This window comes from Dipodomys ordii, unplaced genomic scaffold (assembly GCF_000151885.1).
Source record: "Dipodomys ordii isolate 6190 unplaced genomic scaffold, Dord_2.0 Scaffold114, whole genome shotgun sequence".
In the NCBI taxonomy this organism is placed as follows: Eukaryota; Metazoa; Chordata; class Mammalia; order Rodentia; family Heteromyidae; genus Dipodomys; species Dipodomys ordii.
In genome coordinates this window covers 3,102,006-3,118,941 of record NW_012267330.1, presented here as the reverse complement: position 1 = coordinate 3,118,941, position 16,936 = coordinate 3,102,006, and the positions used below count along the sequence as shown (strand labels likewise).

The 16,936-nt window shown below is 45.5% G+C and overlaps 1 protein-coding gene across 1 annotated transcript; it reads right to left on the bottom strand.

The window, feature by feature from the left end:
- Positions 1–4,051: 4,051 nt before the first annotated feature.
- Vstm5 (V-set and transmembrane domain containing 5) lies at positions 4,052–11,280 on the bottom strand. Its single transcript, XM_013028819.1, has 4 exons — positions 11,277–11,280; positions 5,821–6,147; positions 5,568–5,708; positions 4,052–4,105 (listed from the first exon to the last, which is right to left on the bottom strand). Exons 1-4 carry the CDS (start codon positions 11,278–11,280, stop codon positions 4,062–4,064), a joined length of 516 nt encoding a protein of 171 aa, XP_012884273.1. The 3' UTR covers positions 4,052–4,061.
- Positions 11,281–16,936: the final 5,656 nt, after the last annotated feature.

The window sequence follows — 16,936 nt, the reverse complement described above, 5'->3', positions numbered from 1 at the left end:
GCCGCCCGGCTTCTTTTTTTTTTTTTTTTTCTTATGGTGCCCTTGCTGTTTTTTCTTAGCACACTAGTTATTCTGGACCATCAGGAAGCCAGATGGAGAAAGCTGCTCTTGCCTTTTTCTTTATCCTGTACTAATACTGCAATTTATGAAGTTATAAATTTATAAGGGTTACAGCAAAGAAGATAGGGCTTCTATGTTTCTAAATACAGTGGTTGTTTCTCAATTCCTGGCTGCTGTTTACCATGCCTCCTTTCCCCTAATCTATCCTGCCTCATACTTATCTAGGCAGTAGTCATGTAGTCATCACATTCTACTTATGGCAGTTCACAGAAGCAGAAGGGATGCTGCAAAATTACAAAGGGGGTCTTCAGGCTACAATACATAGAACCAATGTGATTACTTCAATTGATATTTAAAATATGTGCCAGATGTCAGGGGATGTGCATATTTGAGTCTTCTATGTGTTCAGTGCTGACCAAAAACCTTATCCTGCACCTTTGAATTCTTGGTAGGAGTGGGCTCACACAAAGGACCAGGACTTTTATTTTCAGCTTTTATTTAATTCATTGATTTTTCACAGCTTGAAATGTAAACAACATTAAACTAAATGATGTTTATTATTTAGTATTTTCCTTAATAATGAGCAAACACTTTAGGCTCTGTAATTTTAAAATGGGAAAGCTTTAAAGTGCACAAACATTCCCTTTTCAAAGAAATAGTAAGCTGAGAAAATAACCTTTCTCTTTACATATGAGTTTGCCCATAAAGGCCTCCACTGGAGACCCTTTCCCTTAATTATGAAGCTTCCCATACCTGAATCCCAAGGAGCTCACCACTCTGGAAAGCAGTATGGAGGTTCCTCAAAAGACAACAGAGCTTCCCTATGACCCAACAATTCCACTCCTGGGCATTTACCCAAATGACCACAACCACACTAAAGCTATCAGTACAACTATGTTCATTGCAGCACTATTTACCATAGCCAAGATAGGGAATCAACCCAGTTGCCCCTCAGTGGATCAAGAAGATGTGGTATATGTACACAATGGAATTCTGTACTTCCATCAGAAAGAATGATATTGTACCATTCATAAGGAAATGGAAAGACTTGGAAAAAATTATGTTAAGCGACTTAACCCAGACCCAAAGAAACACAGGTTGGGGGCTGGGAAGGTGGCTCAGTGGTAGAGCGCTTGCCTTGCATGCATGAGGCCCTGGGTTCGATTCCTCAGCACCACATAAGCAAAAAGAAAAAAAAGCCGGAAGTGGTGCTGTGGTTCAAGTGGTAGAGCACTAGCCTTGAGCTGAAAAGCTGAGGGACAGCGCCCAGGCCCAGAATTCAGGCCCCACGACCGGACCCAAAAAGAAAAAAGAAACACAGGTTGCATGGTTTCCCTCATTTGTTGTAACTAATTTGTGCCTATAAATCTACATGTAAACACACTGGATGGTAGAATACAAATAAAAACAACACTTGGACATGATAAATTATATAAGACTCTAGACATTCACAGAGAGACCAAAGGACATTCTTAGGATCATAAAGGCTCAATACCTATATGCATATAATCATATAAACTGTTTATCAAAATGAACTCCAAAAAATTTAAGTGAGGTGTTTTAATTTTGCTTTTCTTTTTTCTCCTTTGCCACTGGTTTTCTGTACCTTTTGTCTGGTAAGTTTATCTGTTTTGAGGAGGGTAAGGGGGAACATAGAAAGGGTGGAACAAAGGGTGAACAAATGCAGTAGTGATACTCACTAGACACTGTTGGAAATGAACTATACACCTTGTGAAGGAAGGAGGCCAGGAAGGGAAAAACTGGGAGAAAACGAGGAATGAGGTGACCCTATTCAAAAAGAAATGTACTCATTACCTGACTTATGTAACTACAGTTACAGTCAGTTGTGGGACCTGAACTCAGCCTGGGCACTGTCCCTCAGCTCTTCAGCTCTTCAGCTCAAGGCTAGAGCTCTACCACTTGAGCCACAGTGACATGTGCTAATGTGGTGCTGAGGAATCAAACCCAGGGCCTCATGCATTCAAGGCAAGCACTCTACCATTGAGCCACCTTCCCAGCCCCTGTACATCACCTTTACAGTAACAATAAAATTTTTTAAAAAAGTGATGCTCCTGCAGTTCCAAGATCCATCCTACTGGTAGTGCTTTGAGGAAGGAGACAGATTATCTTTGATCTCTTCTAAAGCATTTCTTCATTGTGTGCACAGAAACGGTCCTGGAAGTGGTCTGGTTTCTGACTACAATAATGTGAGGAGGAGACCCAGGATGTGGCCTGAGGTGTCAGGTACAGAGCTACATGTCAGGTGTGCAGCCCCATTGCTTTCATGTCTTTGGAGAAAGTGCACTGGAATATTTGGAGCCTTTCTCAAGATCACTGCCAGCTCCTGTCTGGTCCCTTCCTGTAGCTCTGTTTAGGGAAAGGCCTGTAAATGACTTCTCCAGGTAACTCCTTACCTGCCACATGGACAGTAGAAAAGGTAGGGACATGGAGGATCTTTTTTTTTTTTTTGGGTCCGGTCGTGGGCCTGAACTCTGGGCCTGGGTGCTGTCCCTCAGCTCTTCAGCTCAAGGCTAGCGCTCTACACTTGAGCCACAGCACCACTTCCGGCTCTTTTCTTTTTGCTTATGTGGTGCTGAGGAATAGAACCCATGGCCTCATGCATGCAAGGCAAGCGCTCTACCACTGAGCCATCCCAGCCCCCACATGGAGGATCTTAAAGAAGAAAAGGAATGTTCTAGCAACACTCCATTTTTGTATGCATGATTTTTCGGCTGTGTTGTAGAAACATAGCTAAGGACCTCAGCCTTCCATCATGACTAAAGTGGTGACTTTGGCCCAGTTAGGAACAGTAGAGAGAAAGGAGTGGAAAATAAATTCTTGCCTGCTTTTAGAGCTTTTTCAGTGGAAGCTGGCATGGTAAACACTGTGACCACCAACCTGAGAAAATAAGGCCCAAGGCCAACTGATCTGACCCCTAAGCTCAACGGGCCCAGTACCGCAGGACTCAGATAAGACAGCACTTGGCAATACAACTTTCCAGATCTTTGACGAATTCTCATGCTTCTCTTGCATTGCTCAGATGCAGTATGCGATCTGTGGCCTCTCTTCATATCCTAACTATGAGGTAGGTGAAGGCCAAGTGCTTCTCAGCCCACATGAGGAGAGCAGGGACCTTGACTGGATGCGTAAAGTATTAGCGACTGCCCAAGATAACTGAGTTCCAGTTGTTCCATCCACTAGGAAGGCTTCAGTCTCACACATTGGCCTTACCCAGCTGCAGGTGCTGCCCCCGGTGGAGGTGAGCTGCACTTTCCTCACATTGACCTAAGCTGGGCCTAAGGAGGAGAAATCCAGCTGATTTTGGAATGAAGGAGAAAGAGAACAATGTTTTTCTTTCTTTTCTTTGTATCCAAAGAAGCACCCTGAGCTTTTCTAATACTCCAAGCCACAGGCCCTCACCTCTTAGCAACTTGCTACAGCACAACAGCACCTCTCAGGCTTGCTCTTTTTGGAGGAAGTATTGGAGTTTGGACTCATGGTCTTGCATTCACTGGGCAGACACTATCCCATGAGCCCCTCCTGGAAGGTGCAGCTATTTTCAGAGCAGACAGGAGCATAAAGTCACAGAGTGTCTTCCAGTGCTGGCTGCAGACCAGGCCCTCTGGAGATACTGGCCCCTGAGACAGAAGCTCCCCAAGGCCATCAAAGTCCATTTGAGAGTCATGAGCATCATGAGCAGCATCCGATGGTTATGGGTTATAGACAAGGCCTTGAAGCTGCAGCCAAGCAAAGTTCCTGGTTCAAAGCTTCTCTGTGAACTTCATGCAAGTCCTAAAGTTGAATTTGTTTAATCTGCAGTCTTCAACTCCATGTTATCAATTTTCTTTCCCTTCCAGCTGTCTCACTGGGAATGGCCTGTGTGACAAGACCACAGGAGATTGAAGAACAGATTGGCTCTGGCTCTGTTTGTTTGTTTCATTGGAAAATAAAGCTTTCCTCTTGAGGTATTGAGATAGCAAAGTAATTGGGCCCAGCTGTGACTAACACTCAACATCCTGTAGCTCAATTTCTTCAGTTGTGCTTTCTGTGAAGCAAAAGACAAGCCAATAAAATGAAAGTCAACCATACAATGATAGTGATGCTTCTCCCTCCCCGCCCTCCAGGGCTTGGACTCAGAGCCTGGGCCCTGTCTCTTGAGCTTCTTTTGCTCAAGGTTAGCACTCTACCACTTGAGCCACAGCGTCACTTCTGGCTTTTTCTGTTTAGGTGGTGCTGAAGAATTGAACCCAGGGCTTCATGCATGCCAGCCAAGCACTCAACCACTAACCCACATTCTAGCCACCCCTCCTCTCCCTTTTTGTGGGTACCGGTCCTGGGGCTTGAATCCAGGGCAGGGCTTGGGCATAGTCCATGGCTTTTGTGCTCAAGGCTGATGCTTTACTATTGGAGCCACAGTGCCTCTTACAGCTTTCCTTTTCCTTCTTTCTTTTTTTTGGTGGTTAATTAAAATAGGACTCTCAGGATTGGAGGCATGGCTCAGTTGTAAGAACTCTAGCCAATGAGCGAAAGCAGCCACAGATACTGAGTTCAAATCCCAGTCTTGGGCCTAGAAAAAAATTAAAAGGAAAGAGTCTCATGGACTTTCCTGCTCTGGCTAGCTTCAAACTGCAATCCTTAGATCTCAGCATCCTGAGTAACTTGGACTATAGGCATGATCCACTGGTGCCTTGACACACAGGATGAACAACACAATGCCCAAGGCAGTGGCTGACGCCTGTAATCCTAGCTACTCAGAAAGCTGAGATCTAGGGACTGTTTTAAAAAACAGCCTGAGGGGCTGGGAAGGTGGCTCAGTGGTAGAGTGCTTGCCTTGCATGCCTGAGGCCCTGGGTTCGATTCCTCAGCACCACATAAAGAAAAAAAGCCAGAAGTGGCACTGTGGGTCAAGTGGTAGAGCATTAGTCTTGAGCTGAAGAGCTGAGGGACAGCGCCCAGGCCCAGAGTTCAGGCCCCACAACTGGACCCCCCCCAAAAAAAAAAACCAGCCTGAGTTTAAAAGTCTGTGAGATTCTTATCTCCAATTAACCAACAAAAAGCTAGACGGAGTAGCTTAAGTAACTAACAGAACACCAGCCTTGAATGAAAAGCTAAAGGAAGAGGAAGAGACACTGACTTTAAGCCCCAATACTATCAAAGACAACTTATACCAGCTGGGCAAAAGAGGCTTATTCCTCTAATCCTAGCTACTCAGAAGGCTGAGATTGAGGATGGAGGTTTGAAGCCAACTAGGGCAGAAAAGTCCGCAAGATTCTTATCTCCAAATTAAATACCAAAAAACAAGTGAAAACATGGGAAGTGGATCTGTGTCTCAAGTGATAAGAGTGCTAGCTCTGCACGACAAAGCCCAAAGACAGTGCTTGCCCAGTCCCCGAGTTCAAAACCTAGGACTGCACCAAAAAACAACAAAAAGACAACACAGACCATCTCTGGCCTGGCCAAAAAGCCATGAGTGGATTGTCCTTGCTTTCCTAGGCTCAGAGCATTACCTTTGAGTTTGTGTCTTCTCTTCCTCTGGAATTTGTATGCACATCTGTTGCACACCCACATGAGACTGATTAACACTGCAGCCACGGCAGCGAGCAAGGCAAGGAAGACAGCGACAAAGTGAAGGTCTTCATAAAGGATCTCTAGGGGGAAGGGAAAGGGGGGAGACATAGGCCTTTAATATCACTACGCCTGCTGTTCCCCCGCAACCCCCCCCACCTCGCCTGCAGCTCTGAGGGCCCACGGGGCGCTCACCGGACACATGCAGGACAATGGTGCCAAACTGGCTGCTCCCCAGGCGCTCTGTCACCGTGATGACATAGTAGCCGGAGTCCCGCACACCCACACCGAACAGCTGGATGGAGCCATTGTCAAAAGTGCAGACTCTGTCCTTGTGGCTCTGGGAAACGTTGGCTGGAGTCCCTGGTTTCCACTCCACAATCTTCTGCATGCCCCAGGTGGATGTGTACCTCCACTCGATGGTGGGCACCCCGTGGCAGGAGTAGTCCACCGACAGCAGAATGTCTTGGTCAACGGTGGCATTGATGGCCGACTGGGGAATGTACAGTGACACACCCTGGCCTGAGGGATGGAATGCTAGATGTTATAGAATTGTAACCTATGTCACAGGACTTAATGCACTGGTACATTTCACAAGCATTTACCAAGTGCCGACTATAGGCCAGGAATGGTTGGAGGTTCTGCTGTTGTTTCCTTTTGGTTGTGAAACTAGGGCTTTAACTCGAGGCCTCGTGCTCTCCCTCAGCTTTTTCACTCACAGCTGGAACTGTATCACTTGAGCCACAGATTCACTTCTAGCTTAGCTGATTATTTGGAGATAAGTATCTCATGCACTGCTTTGCCTGGGCTGGCTTCCAATTGGAATCCTCAGATCTCAGTCTCCTGATTAGTTAGGATGACAGGCATGCGCCACTGGTGCTCAGCACAAGGTTCTGGTGTTGACAGTGTATTTGTGGACAAGACACACAAGGTTCACTATCTAGACTACATTCTTTTTTTTTGGGGGGGGGGTCCAGTCGTGGGGCTTGAACTCTGGGCTGGGGCACTGTCCCTCAGCTCTTCAGCTCAAGGCTAGCGCTCTACCACTTGAGCCACAGCACCACTTCCAGGCTTTTTTCTTTTTGCTTATGTGGTACTGAGGAATTGAACCCAGGGCCTCAGGCATGCAAGGCAAGCACTCTACCACTGAGCCACCTTCCCAGCCCCTAGACTACATTCTAAATGGAGACATATGAGGGCTGGAAAAATAAATTAGTTAATTTTAGATAACAATAACTACTTTAAAGACAGTAAGCTAGGTGATATTGGTAGGTGGAGGCAATCTGCAACATTAGATGGTCAGGGAAGACCTCACTGAGGAAATGACATTTCAACTGGGACCTAAAGAACAAGGAAGAGGCTGGGAGTCTGTGGCTCACACCTGCAATCCTAGCTACTCAGGAGGCTGAGATCTGAGGATCGCAGTTCAAAGCCAGTCCGGGCAGGAAAACCTTTGACTTTTTTTTTTTTTTGGCCAATCCTGGGGCTTGAACTCAGGGTCTGGACACTGTCCCTGAGCTTCTTTTGCTCAAGGCTAGCACTCTACCACTTGAGCCAGAGCACCACCTCCTGCATTTTCTGTTTATGTGGTACTGAGGAATAGAACACAGGGATTCATGCATGGTAGGCAAGCACTCTACCACTAAGCCACATTCCCAGCCCCCATGAAACTCTTATCTCCAATAAACTACTCAGAAAAAGCCAGAAGTGGTACTGTGACTCCAGTGGTAGAGCACTAGCCTTGAGCACAGAGAGGCTCAGGGACAGAGTGCAGGCCCTGAGTTCAAGCCTCAGGACCAGAAATAAAAAAGAGCAAGGAAGAGGAAGAAGAGAAGGAAGCAGCTTCAGGCAGAGTTTCCAGAAACGGGACAAAGCCTGGCTGTGTTTCTGTGTGCTGGAATGCAGCGAGCATGGGAAAGGTTAAGAGAAGAGGATAGAGAGCCAGGCAGGAGACTTGTCTTGATGTCAGTTCCTAAGGGTAAAAAACTACAGGATGGCTCCCACAGGAGGGTGACGGTCCCCAATAAACTTACAATGTCTGCCATGGAGGATATTGTGGGGCCAGGGAGTCAAGAGTAGAAGGAAAAGGAGCAGTAAGAACGTTACTGCAAGAAGTAAGAAAGAAGGGATTGGTGGAAGCATGGCTCATAGGTAAAGTGCTGAAGCCCTGAGTTCAAAACCGAACATCCTGTCCAAAACAAGCCTTGTCACCTGAGAATATGAACTACTATGAATAAAAGAGAGTAAGTGCTGTACCTGTGCACAGCTCACTGGCATTTCTGATATGCTAAAACTAAACATAATACATACCGGGACAGGAGGTGACTTGGAGCGGCTGGTTAAGAACATGCATTTGGAATAATGAGGCAGAACATGCTGAGCTACTGAATGCAGACATGGGGGTGGGGATGGGCTAGGCAACGAGGCATCTACTGAGTATATGGAGGGATAGTACTGCCACTGGCTGAGTGTGTGTGTGTGTGTGTGTGTACGTGCATGCCTGCACACATATGCATGTGCTGTTATACTAAGTGGGTACCCATGTAAGTGCTTTACATTTGCCATCTCATTAAAGCATCATACAATGCTAAAGCAGGATAGCTGAGACAGAAACTGAGGTTTATCAACATTAAGTGTTAGTATTTACTGTCAAATATTTTTCCAAGTTAAATATTAAATAATAGTTCCAAAATATTAAAAATAACAAAGGAGATAGCTCCCCTCTCACCACAACAACTTTTAGATGTTAAATTACAAGAACAGGAGACAGGAAAGAGCTATTGCATCTGCCTTCTCCTTTGAGAGGTTAAAAAGCAGTAGACATTGCCAGGAGCCTAGTGGTTCCTGCCTGTAATCCTAGGTCAGGATGCTGAGATCTGAGGAGAGTGGTGAAGCCAGCCTGTGCAGAAAAGTCTAGGAGATGAGTGGCTCAAGTGGTAGAATGCCATGCTTGAGCAAAAAAAAATAGCCCAAATGAAGGCTGGGCACTGATGGCTCAAGTCTGTAATCCTAGCTACTCAGGAGGCTGAGATCTGAGGATCATGGTTCAAAGCCAGCCCCAGCAGGAAAGTCTGTGAGACTCTTACCTCCAATAAACCACCAGAAAACTGGAAGTGGCACTGTGGCTCAAGTGGTAGAGCCTTGAGCTGAAGAGCTGAGGGACTGCGCCCAGGCCCAGAGTTCAAGCCCCATGACTGACCAAAAAAAAAAAATCCTAAATGAGAGTCTGAGGCTCTGAGTTCAAGCTCCAACACTGTCATATATCTATTTCTCTCTCCCCCCCCATGTTTTTGTTTTGCTTTATTGTTTTGTGTGTGTGTGTGTGTGTGTGTGTGTGCGCACGCATGCACACACACCAGTTCTGGGACTTGGTTTTTAAATCTTGTAGATTCCTCAACTTCATAGTGTTAAAAATAAGTCAAAGAAAAGCTGAAATACAATACAATGAACATCTATATTCTTATCCTCTCCTAGACTGATCAATAGTCAGCACTTTCTTACATTTGCTTCTACTGGAAAAAAAATTGACTTGTCATGGTGGCTCATCCCTGTAATCCTAACTACTAAGGATGTGGAGGCTAAGACTGGGAAGATTACAGTTTGAGGGCAGTCAAGGCAGAAGGTCCAGAAGATCCCATCATAACAAGCTGGGCATGGTGGTGCCCAGCCACCCCATCTCTGGGGGAAATACTGATAGGAGGACTTCAGTCCAGGCTGGCACAGCAGATACACAAGACCTTTACCTAAAAAATAACTAAAGAAAAAGACCTGGGGCTTCCAATGGCAGAGCACCAGCTTGAGTACCAATCCCAAAGGCCTACATTTTTTTACTTTAAAAGCTGCAGAATCCTGACATGCTGGTCCACACTGATTACCCCAGCATATGGGGTGCTGGGGCAGGAGGGTCGCATTGCACAGCTACCAGCAGCTACCAGGGCTGGGCAAGACACTGTCTAAAAAAAAAAAAAATGAAGCCGATATCCTGACATTTCATCCAGGACAAAGTACCTGTCTACATTATCCCACTCTGAAATTTAATATTGGTGTAATGCTACTCTTTCTCTCTTTATGTCTCTGTCTGTCTGTCTCTCTCTTTCTCTCCTACTCTTTCTTTTCCAGTGATACTATGGTTTGAGTTTAGGGCCTCTGCTTGCTAGGTAGGTCCTTTACCACTTGAACCATATCCCTAGACCAAGATTTGATATATGTTTATATTATTTTGTTTCATTTCATCTTTTTATTCCAGTATATTAGTTGTGCAAACAACAGATTTGTGTGTGCAAGTCCTGGTGCTTGAACTCAGAGCCTGGGAGCTGTCTTTGAGCTTTCGTTGCTTAAGGCTAGCACTTTACCACATGAATCACAGCTCCACTGCTGGCTTTTTGGTGGTTAACTGGAGACAAAAGTCCCACGGACTTTCCTGCCCGAGCTAGCATCAAACAATGATCCTCAGATCTCAGCTTCCTGAGTAGGTAGGATTACAGCCATTAGCCACTGACCTCTGGCTATGTTGTTAGCTTTCTTATGCTGGAACTCAGGCTTGAACTCATGTCTTGGGAACTGTCCCTTAGCTTTTTTCCACTCAAGGCTGGTGCTCTGCCACTTGGCTATACCTCTACTTCTGGTGTTTTGCTTGTTAAGTAGAGATAATGTCCATAGATCTGTCTGACCAGGCTGGCTTCTAATCTTGATCCTCAAATCTCAGCTTCCTGAATAGCTAGGATTACAGGTGTGAGCCATGAGTGCCTGGCCAAACCAGGTTTCACTGTGGTATTTCCCCACATATAAACATGTATCCCAACCAACCTCACTTACTTTATCACTCTTCCTTTCCCTCCCCACTCCTTTTTTTTTTTTTGGCGGGGGGAGGGCGGGTTCAGTTGTGGGGCTTGAACACTGGGCCTGGCCGCTGTCCCTCAGCTCTTCAGCTCAAGGCTGGCACTCTACCACTTGAGCCACAGAACCACTTCCATTTTCTGTTAGTTTACTGGAGATAAGACTTTCATGGACATTCCTTCCCAGGCTAGCTTGGAGCCACAATCCTTAGATCTCAGCCTCCTTAGTAGCCAGAATTACAGGCATGAGCTACCAGTGCCTGGCCCTACTCCTTAAAACAGGTCTCATTGTTTTATTTTTATACATGCAAACAAACTACTTTGACTATACCCAGCTCTCACCCTCTTTCTGACCCCTCCCCACTTCCCCAGCAGTCTGTTTAGGAGGTTGTCAGACTGCTCTTGTCATCAGGTTTGAGAATTTGTATTCCAACCAGAAAAAGTACTTCAGAACAGCACCATTCACCATTTCCTATCAGGAATACAGACCAGTATCACAGTCCAATTAGCCAAGAGAGGGAAAGTTGAATAGCCTGGCTATTATCAGTGGGGCAAAGATGAAGTGTGTTTCAGGAGTATACAGAGTTACAATCAAACACTACTACGGTGATTATAAATGGGATTGTGAATGGGTGTAACCTTGGAAGGGGACAGGACAAAATCTATACAGATATTTACCCAGCAACTTTTGACCCACGAACTTATCCTAGGAGTGATAAGGGCACAGAGTGGCAAGCATGAATGCAAGTGCAGTACAAACCGGGACTTCCCAGGTGCACTATCCTGTGTGGTCACTGCCAGTTCAATGACCAGTACGCATTCCGTAACCATTCCATCAGTCCAAGTCAGAAAAAGACATACTTAATCTCTAACTTCCCAGCCAACACACCGAATACGTTACCAGAAAGTTTACAATAGTTAAACAACCTTAGTCTCAGTGCCTGGCAAAAGAAGAATTTAGGCAAGATGTGAACATAGGAAAGGTGATAAGAAAGTTTGTTAGAAGAGAAATACGGCTGAGAAAGCAAGTGTGTGGCACAAACATGACAAAAGGTAGTTCACCCCATCAGCCATCTTGTGCCATATTCTCCACACAGAGCTTGGCTCTGGGATAAATAGTGAGAGTTGGGATTCTTTTTTTTTTTTGGGGGGGGTCCAGTCGTGGGGCCTGAATTCTGGGCCTGGACGCTGCCCTCAGCTCTTCAGCTCAAGGATAGCACTCTACCACTTGAGCCACAGCGCCACTTCCGGCTTTTTTCTTATGTGGTGCTGAGGAATCGAACCCAGGGCCTTGAGCATGCAAGGCAAGTGTCTACCACTGAGCCACCTCCCCAGCCCCAGAGTTGGGATTCTTGAAGATAGATTGACAGGTCTCTTTTCTGTTCCCTGTAAGGCTGGGATGCCAGTCCTTATTTCCTCATTCTTTTGTAGCTCTCATTTACCTGTCAGGCAGGTGTTAGATGATCAGCTTATCCTGCCATCTGTACGCTACATAGGTCCACTTTCCCTCAACTCTTATCAATACTTTGGAATACTACCAAGGCTTTCAAAAGTCAGAGGTAGATCCGTACGTGTTGCTATTAGATGATCTCACAAGAAATGAGAAAAGCATAGGGTGAACAATGTACTTCAATATGAATGAAGTAAGTATATATGTATAAACATACTCATCTGAACATATGCAAACTAACTCTTACCCATATAAATTCATTAAATTTATTATTTTTTCTTTCTGAAACATCTCTATCTCCTTTTCTGTACATTCTCTGCTGAGTGCATATACCACATTTTCTCTAGCCATGTATCAGTTGATTGGCACCTACGTTAATTCCATTCCTCGACCTGCTTCCTTTTGAACACTTGAAACAATTTAGGAAGTTTGTGAATTACTTAACAAAGGAAAACACTGGTCCTAAAAATAAAAGGTGTCCAAGACTAAGTCTGAGTCCTAGATTGTTTATATTTGAAAATGGCACAGTACCTCACAAGTACTGACAGTTGACAGGCACTTCAAAATCAACATCTCCAAAGAAAACTATGTGCAGCTTGGTGCTAGTGGTTTATGCCTGTAATTCTAGCAGGCTGCGATCTAAGGATAGTGATCCAAGGCCAGCCAGTGCAGGGAAAGTCTGCGAGACACTTATCTCCAATTAAGTACCAAAAGCTAAAAGTGAAATTGTGGTTCAAGTGGTACAGAATCAGCCATGGCAAAAAGCTAGAGAGAGTCTAGGATCTGAGGTCAAACCCAAGTATTGACACGCATGCACACACACATACACACATGATGAAACAAAAACTGAAAAAAGTGCATGCTTAATTGTGTCACAATATGTAAATTGTCTTGGAAGATAAGAAGACATGAGTGACAGGCAGCAGGGGGAACATCCAGAGTGCTAGAGAAAGACTTTTAAGTACAGATGTTTGGAATTTAGGACTGAGTACAAATACTACATACGGAAACATCAGCAAAACTAAAAAGAATCAGACTGATTCAAAATCTCCTCTCTCCCCAACGTGGTCTTCCAGTGCCCACAGCCTCAGGGAAAGGCTCAGGACTCCATCACCACACCTCCTTTTCCTCACCCTCACCGTCACTGGTTCCCACTAAATTTCCCTCCCTGTGTGTTCTCTCTCCCTTCTCTGTCACCCTGTCCAGGCTGCTTCCTCACGTACAATAGCAGTGGCTCCAGGTATCTCGCTGTGTTTGCTTGGTCTCTTCTAGCCGCTGCACACAACATTCTTTTCTGCTTTTTCTTCTATGCTGGTCATTATTTATTAATGAGGCTACTATCCCAGCTCATCTCATCTGTTCTTTGAGACTGCACAGGAAGCTGGGGACACCCACCTCAGTGGCTAGGTTATTGGACCAGGTGGGTAACTTGACTGGGATGGGTCAATCAGATTTCTCCTGAGCATCACAACTTGGACACAGGGTGTTCTGCATGTCCCATGGGGCCTCTGAGAGATGCGGTGTGGCAGTAATGCCATCATAGAGAAAGCTCCTGGGCACCTAAGGCTGTAAGGCAGTGTGCAGGGAAAGGCTTATGTTGCCCACGAACTGCTGGAGAGAGGCCAGATAGCTTCTGGGATCCTTGCCCAGTCCAGGGTTTGAACTTAACTTTTCTGTCCTTGGCAGACATGGTCTATGTTTCCCTTGTAACCTACTTTGCTCTTGATTATTTCCTGAGCCTTCAAGTTCTTAGTCTCTCTGGATTTGTTTCTTCCTCTCACTTTGCATGACTGTTGTGAAGTCAGGGTCTGACGCTAAGGTACATTAAAAATAATACATATGTATTTCCAGATTCCATCAAAGCTAGTTTGAGGAAATGGCACAGTGGCGTGATCAGGGGATCAGGAAGGCTCTTCAAGGTTCCTACCTTTTTGCTGCCTGTTGTGTTTAAAATCCTACTCCTACCTTCATCCTCAAACCCCTCCAATAACATCTTATTTGGAGCTAGGGAGGTTTGCCAAATGCTAGCTCTACCACTTGAGCCAAAGGTCCACTTCTGGCTTTTTTTGGGTAGTTCAGAGTTTCTCAGAGCCCTGGAAGGAAGTAGCTTTGCCAATTCAATGATCTCAGGTTTCCTTCAGAATTGTTAGACAGGAAGTTACCTGTGCCGGGCACTGGTGGCTCAGGCCTGTAATCCTAGCTACTCAGGAGGCTGAGATCTGAGGATCATGGCTCAAAGCCAGCCTGGGCAGGAAAGACCGTGAGACTCCTATCTCCAATAAAACCACTAGAAAACCGGAAGTGGCGCTGTAGCTCAAGAGGTAGAGTGCTCGCCTTAAGCTGAAGAGCTGAGGGACAGCGCTCAGGCCCAGAGTTCAAGCCCCATGACTGACAAAAACAAAGAAAAAAAAAGAAAAAAAAGAAAGTTACCCGTGTAAGTGATCAGTTTAGTAGTTTGTTATGGCTACTACAGCAGCCTCAATGTATTGTTTTCCAATTACAAATGACTGAATCAGTACACCTGATTGAACATTAAACTATCTGAGGAAGCTATTTCAAAATACTACCCTGTACTAATGAAATCAGAATTTCTGCCAGGTGCTGGTGGTTCCCTACTGTAATCCCAGCTGCTGGTACTGGTCTACCAAGTGTAAGGCTTTCTGTTCCAACACCAGCATGATGAACACAAAACACAAAAGCCAACAACAAACAGCTCCCTACCCCCAATGGATGGAATAGTTCCTTCTTTATCTGTTAGTTCTTAGTTTTACCAGGTTTCCATTGGTCCCTTTTCCTTAGGGCCCACACATTTCCCCACTCTGCTGTGATTCTCTTAATTAATGGTTCTTTCCTCAGCTGTTGGCTCTGAGATCACACGGAATCTGGCCCATGTGTTCACTGCATTGCCAAAGCCTTGTGCTCAGACACCTCATGAACACCTGCTGACTAAATGTTTTAACCAAGTCCCTCAACAACTCAGAGTCTCAGTTTGCATGTAATATGGGGACTCACATCACCTTTTTTGCAGGATTACTGTGAAGGTGACTCAAAAGCAGCACTTACTCATGTCAGAGGTTTGTGGCTCATGCCTGAAATCCTAACTACTTAGGCAGCTGAGATCTGAGGATCATGGTTCAAAGCCAGTCTGGGCAGAACAATTCCCAGGAGACTCATCTCCAATTAACCACTCAAAAACTGGAAGTGGGGGCTGGGAAGGTGGCTCAGCAGTAAAGCGCTTGCCTTGCATGCATGAGTCCCTGGGTTCAAGTCCTCAGCACCACATAAGCAGAAAAAGCCATAAGTGGCTCTGTGGCTCAAGTGGTACAGCACTAGCCTTGAGCTGAAGAGCTGAGGGACAGCATGCAGGCCCAGAGTTCAGGCCCCACAACCGACCAAAAATCAAACACGCACGCACACGCACACACACGCACATGCACACATACACACACACACACACACAAACAAAACGAAGTAGCGCTATGGCTCAAGTGGTAGAATGCTAGCCTCAAACACAAAGAAGCTCAGGGACAGCAATCAGAGGTTGCTTATGAGGTTCAAGCCCCACAACTGAAGGGGAAGAAAAAAAAAAAACAGTACCAACACACATACAGCAGTTAAGAGTGTCTGCCACCAAGTAAGTGCTCAATAAAGTCAGTTATTATTCTCTTCCCATTGTTTTCAATGGTTATACATTCTCAGGAGATACAGACATCTCTTTAAGGTTGTCTGGAAGTTATTATTAGTGATTTTACTAAACCATACCCTATTTCTAAAAGATCCAATAATCTAGTTCCAAGTTTCTTTTTTAACCCCATCTCTTAGGACTTTCCTATTCCAATAGCATTGGATCTGACCTTGTCTCCTCTGCCAGGCTCCAAGTCTTCTGTAGCTCCATTCCTGCCTTTAGTCCTGTGTAGCAAGTGGCTGCTTGTCTCCCAAGCTAGCTGGGCATCACCAGCACCAGGGAGGAACTGTGGGCTTTAGCTGACTACCCATCTGGTTCAAGAATCCCTGAAATCTCATCCTCAAAGTATGTAAAGGTTGATTGGTAGGAGAAGTCTGGTATTCTACTTTTAGGCATCTTTTTTTTTCTTCTGTCGGTCATGGGGGCTGAACTGTGGGCCTGGGCGCTGTCCCTCAGCTCTTCAGCTCAAGGCGAGCACTCTACCACTTGAGCCACAGCACCACTTCCGGCTTTTTCTGCTTATGTGATGCTGAGGAATCGAACCCAGGGCCTCATGCATGCAAGCCACTAAGCCACCTTCCCAGCTCCTTCTTTTTCTTTTTTGCTGGTCCTAGACTTTGAACTCTCAGTGTAGGCACTATTCCTAAGCTCCTTTTGCTTAAGGCTAGCACTCTAACACTAGAGCTACAGCACCATTTCTAGCTTTTGATGAAATTAATTGGAGATAAGTGTCTCCTGGACTTACCTGGTAGGGCTGGCTTTGAGCTGGGATCCTTCCATCTCAGCCTCCTGGGTGGCTAAGATAGCCACCAGACCAGCACCTGACTTAGGCCTCAGTTTCTAAAAGGCATCTAAGTACTTAGCTACACAGTGAGCCTAGGGCAGGGATCTCATGCTGCGTGCATGCGTGCGTGCGTGCACGCGTGTGTGTGTGTGTGTGTGTGTGTGTGTGTGTGTGTTGGTAATGGGGCTTGAAACTCAGGGCCTGAAGATCTCACTTGGTTTTCTGCTCAAGATAGGTGCTCTTCCACTTGAGCCACAACTCCACTTTTGGCTTCATGATGCTTAATTGAAGATGAGAATCTTGTAAGGGCCCGAAAAACTAACTGTTAGACCCAAAAGGATGGGGAATTTGGAATTCCTCCTCCCACCATGAACTCTCAGAATGCTGAGAGATTCCAGGAAAGGTCAATCAGTCCTGGCTTTACAGGAATTCAAATTTCTAACCTGGGTGTGGGCTAATTCGACCCCAAACTTTCCCAGAGCTTGGGGATAGACAAAAGCAAGTGGTTTTCTGCTTACCTCTACTTCCTAAGATACAGAAGTCATATATCACTTGAA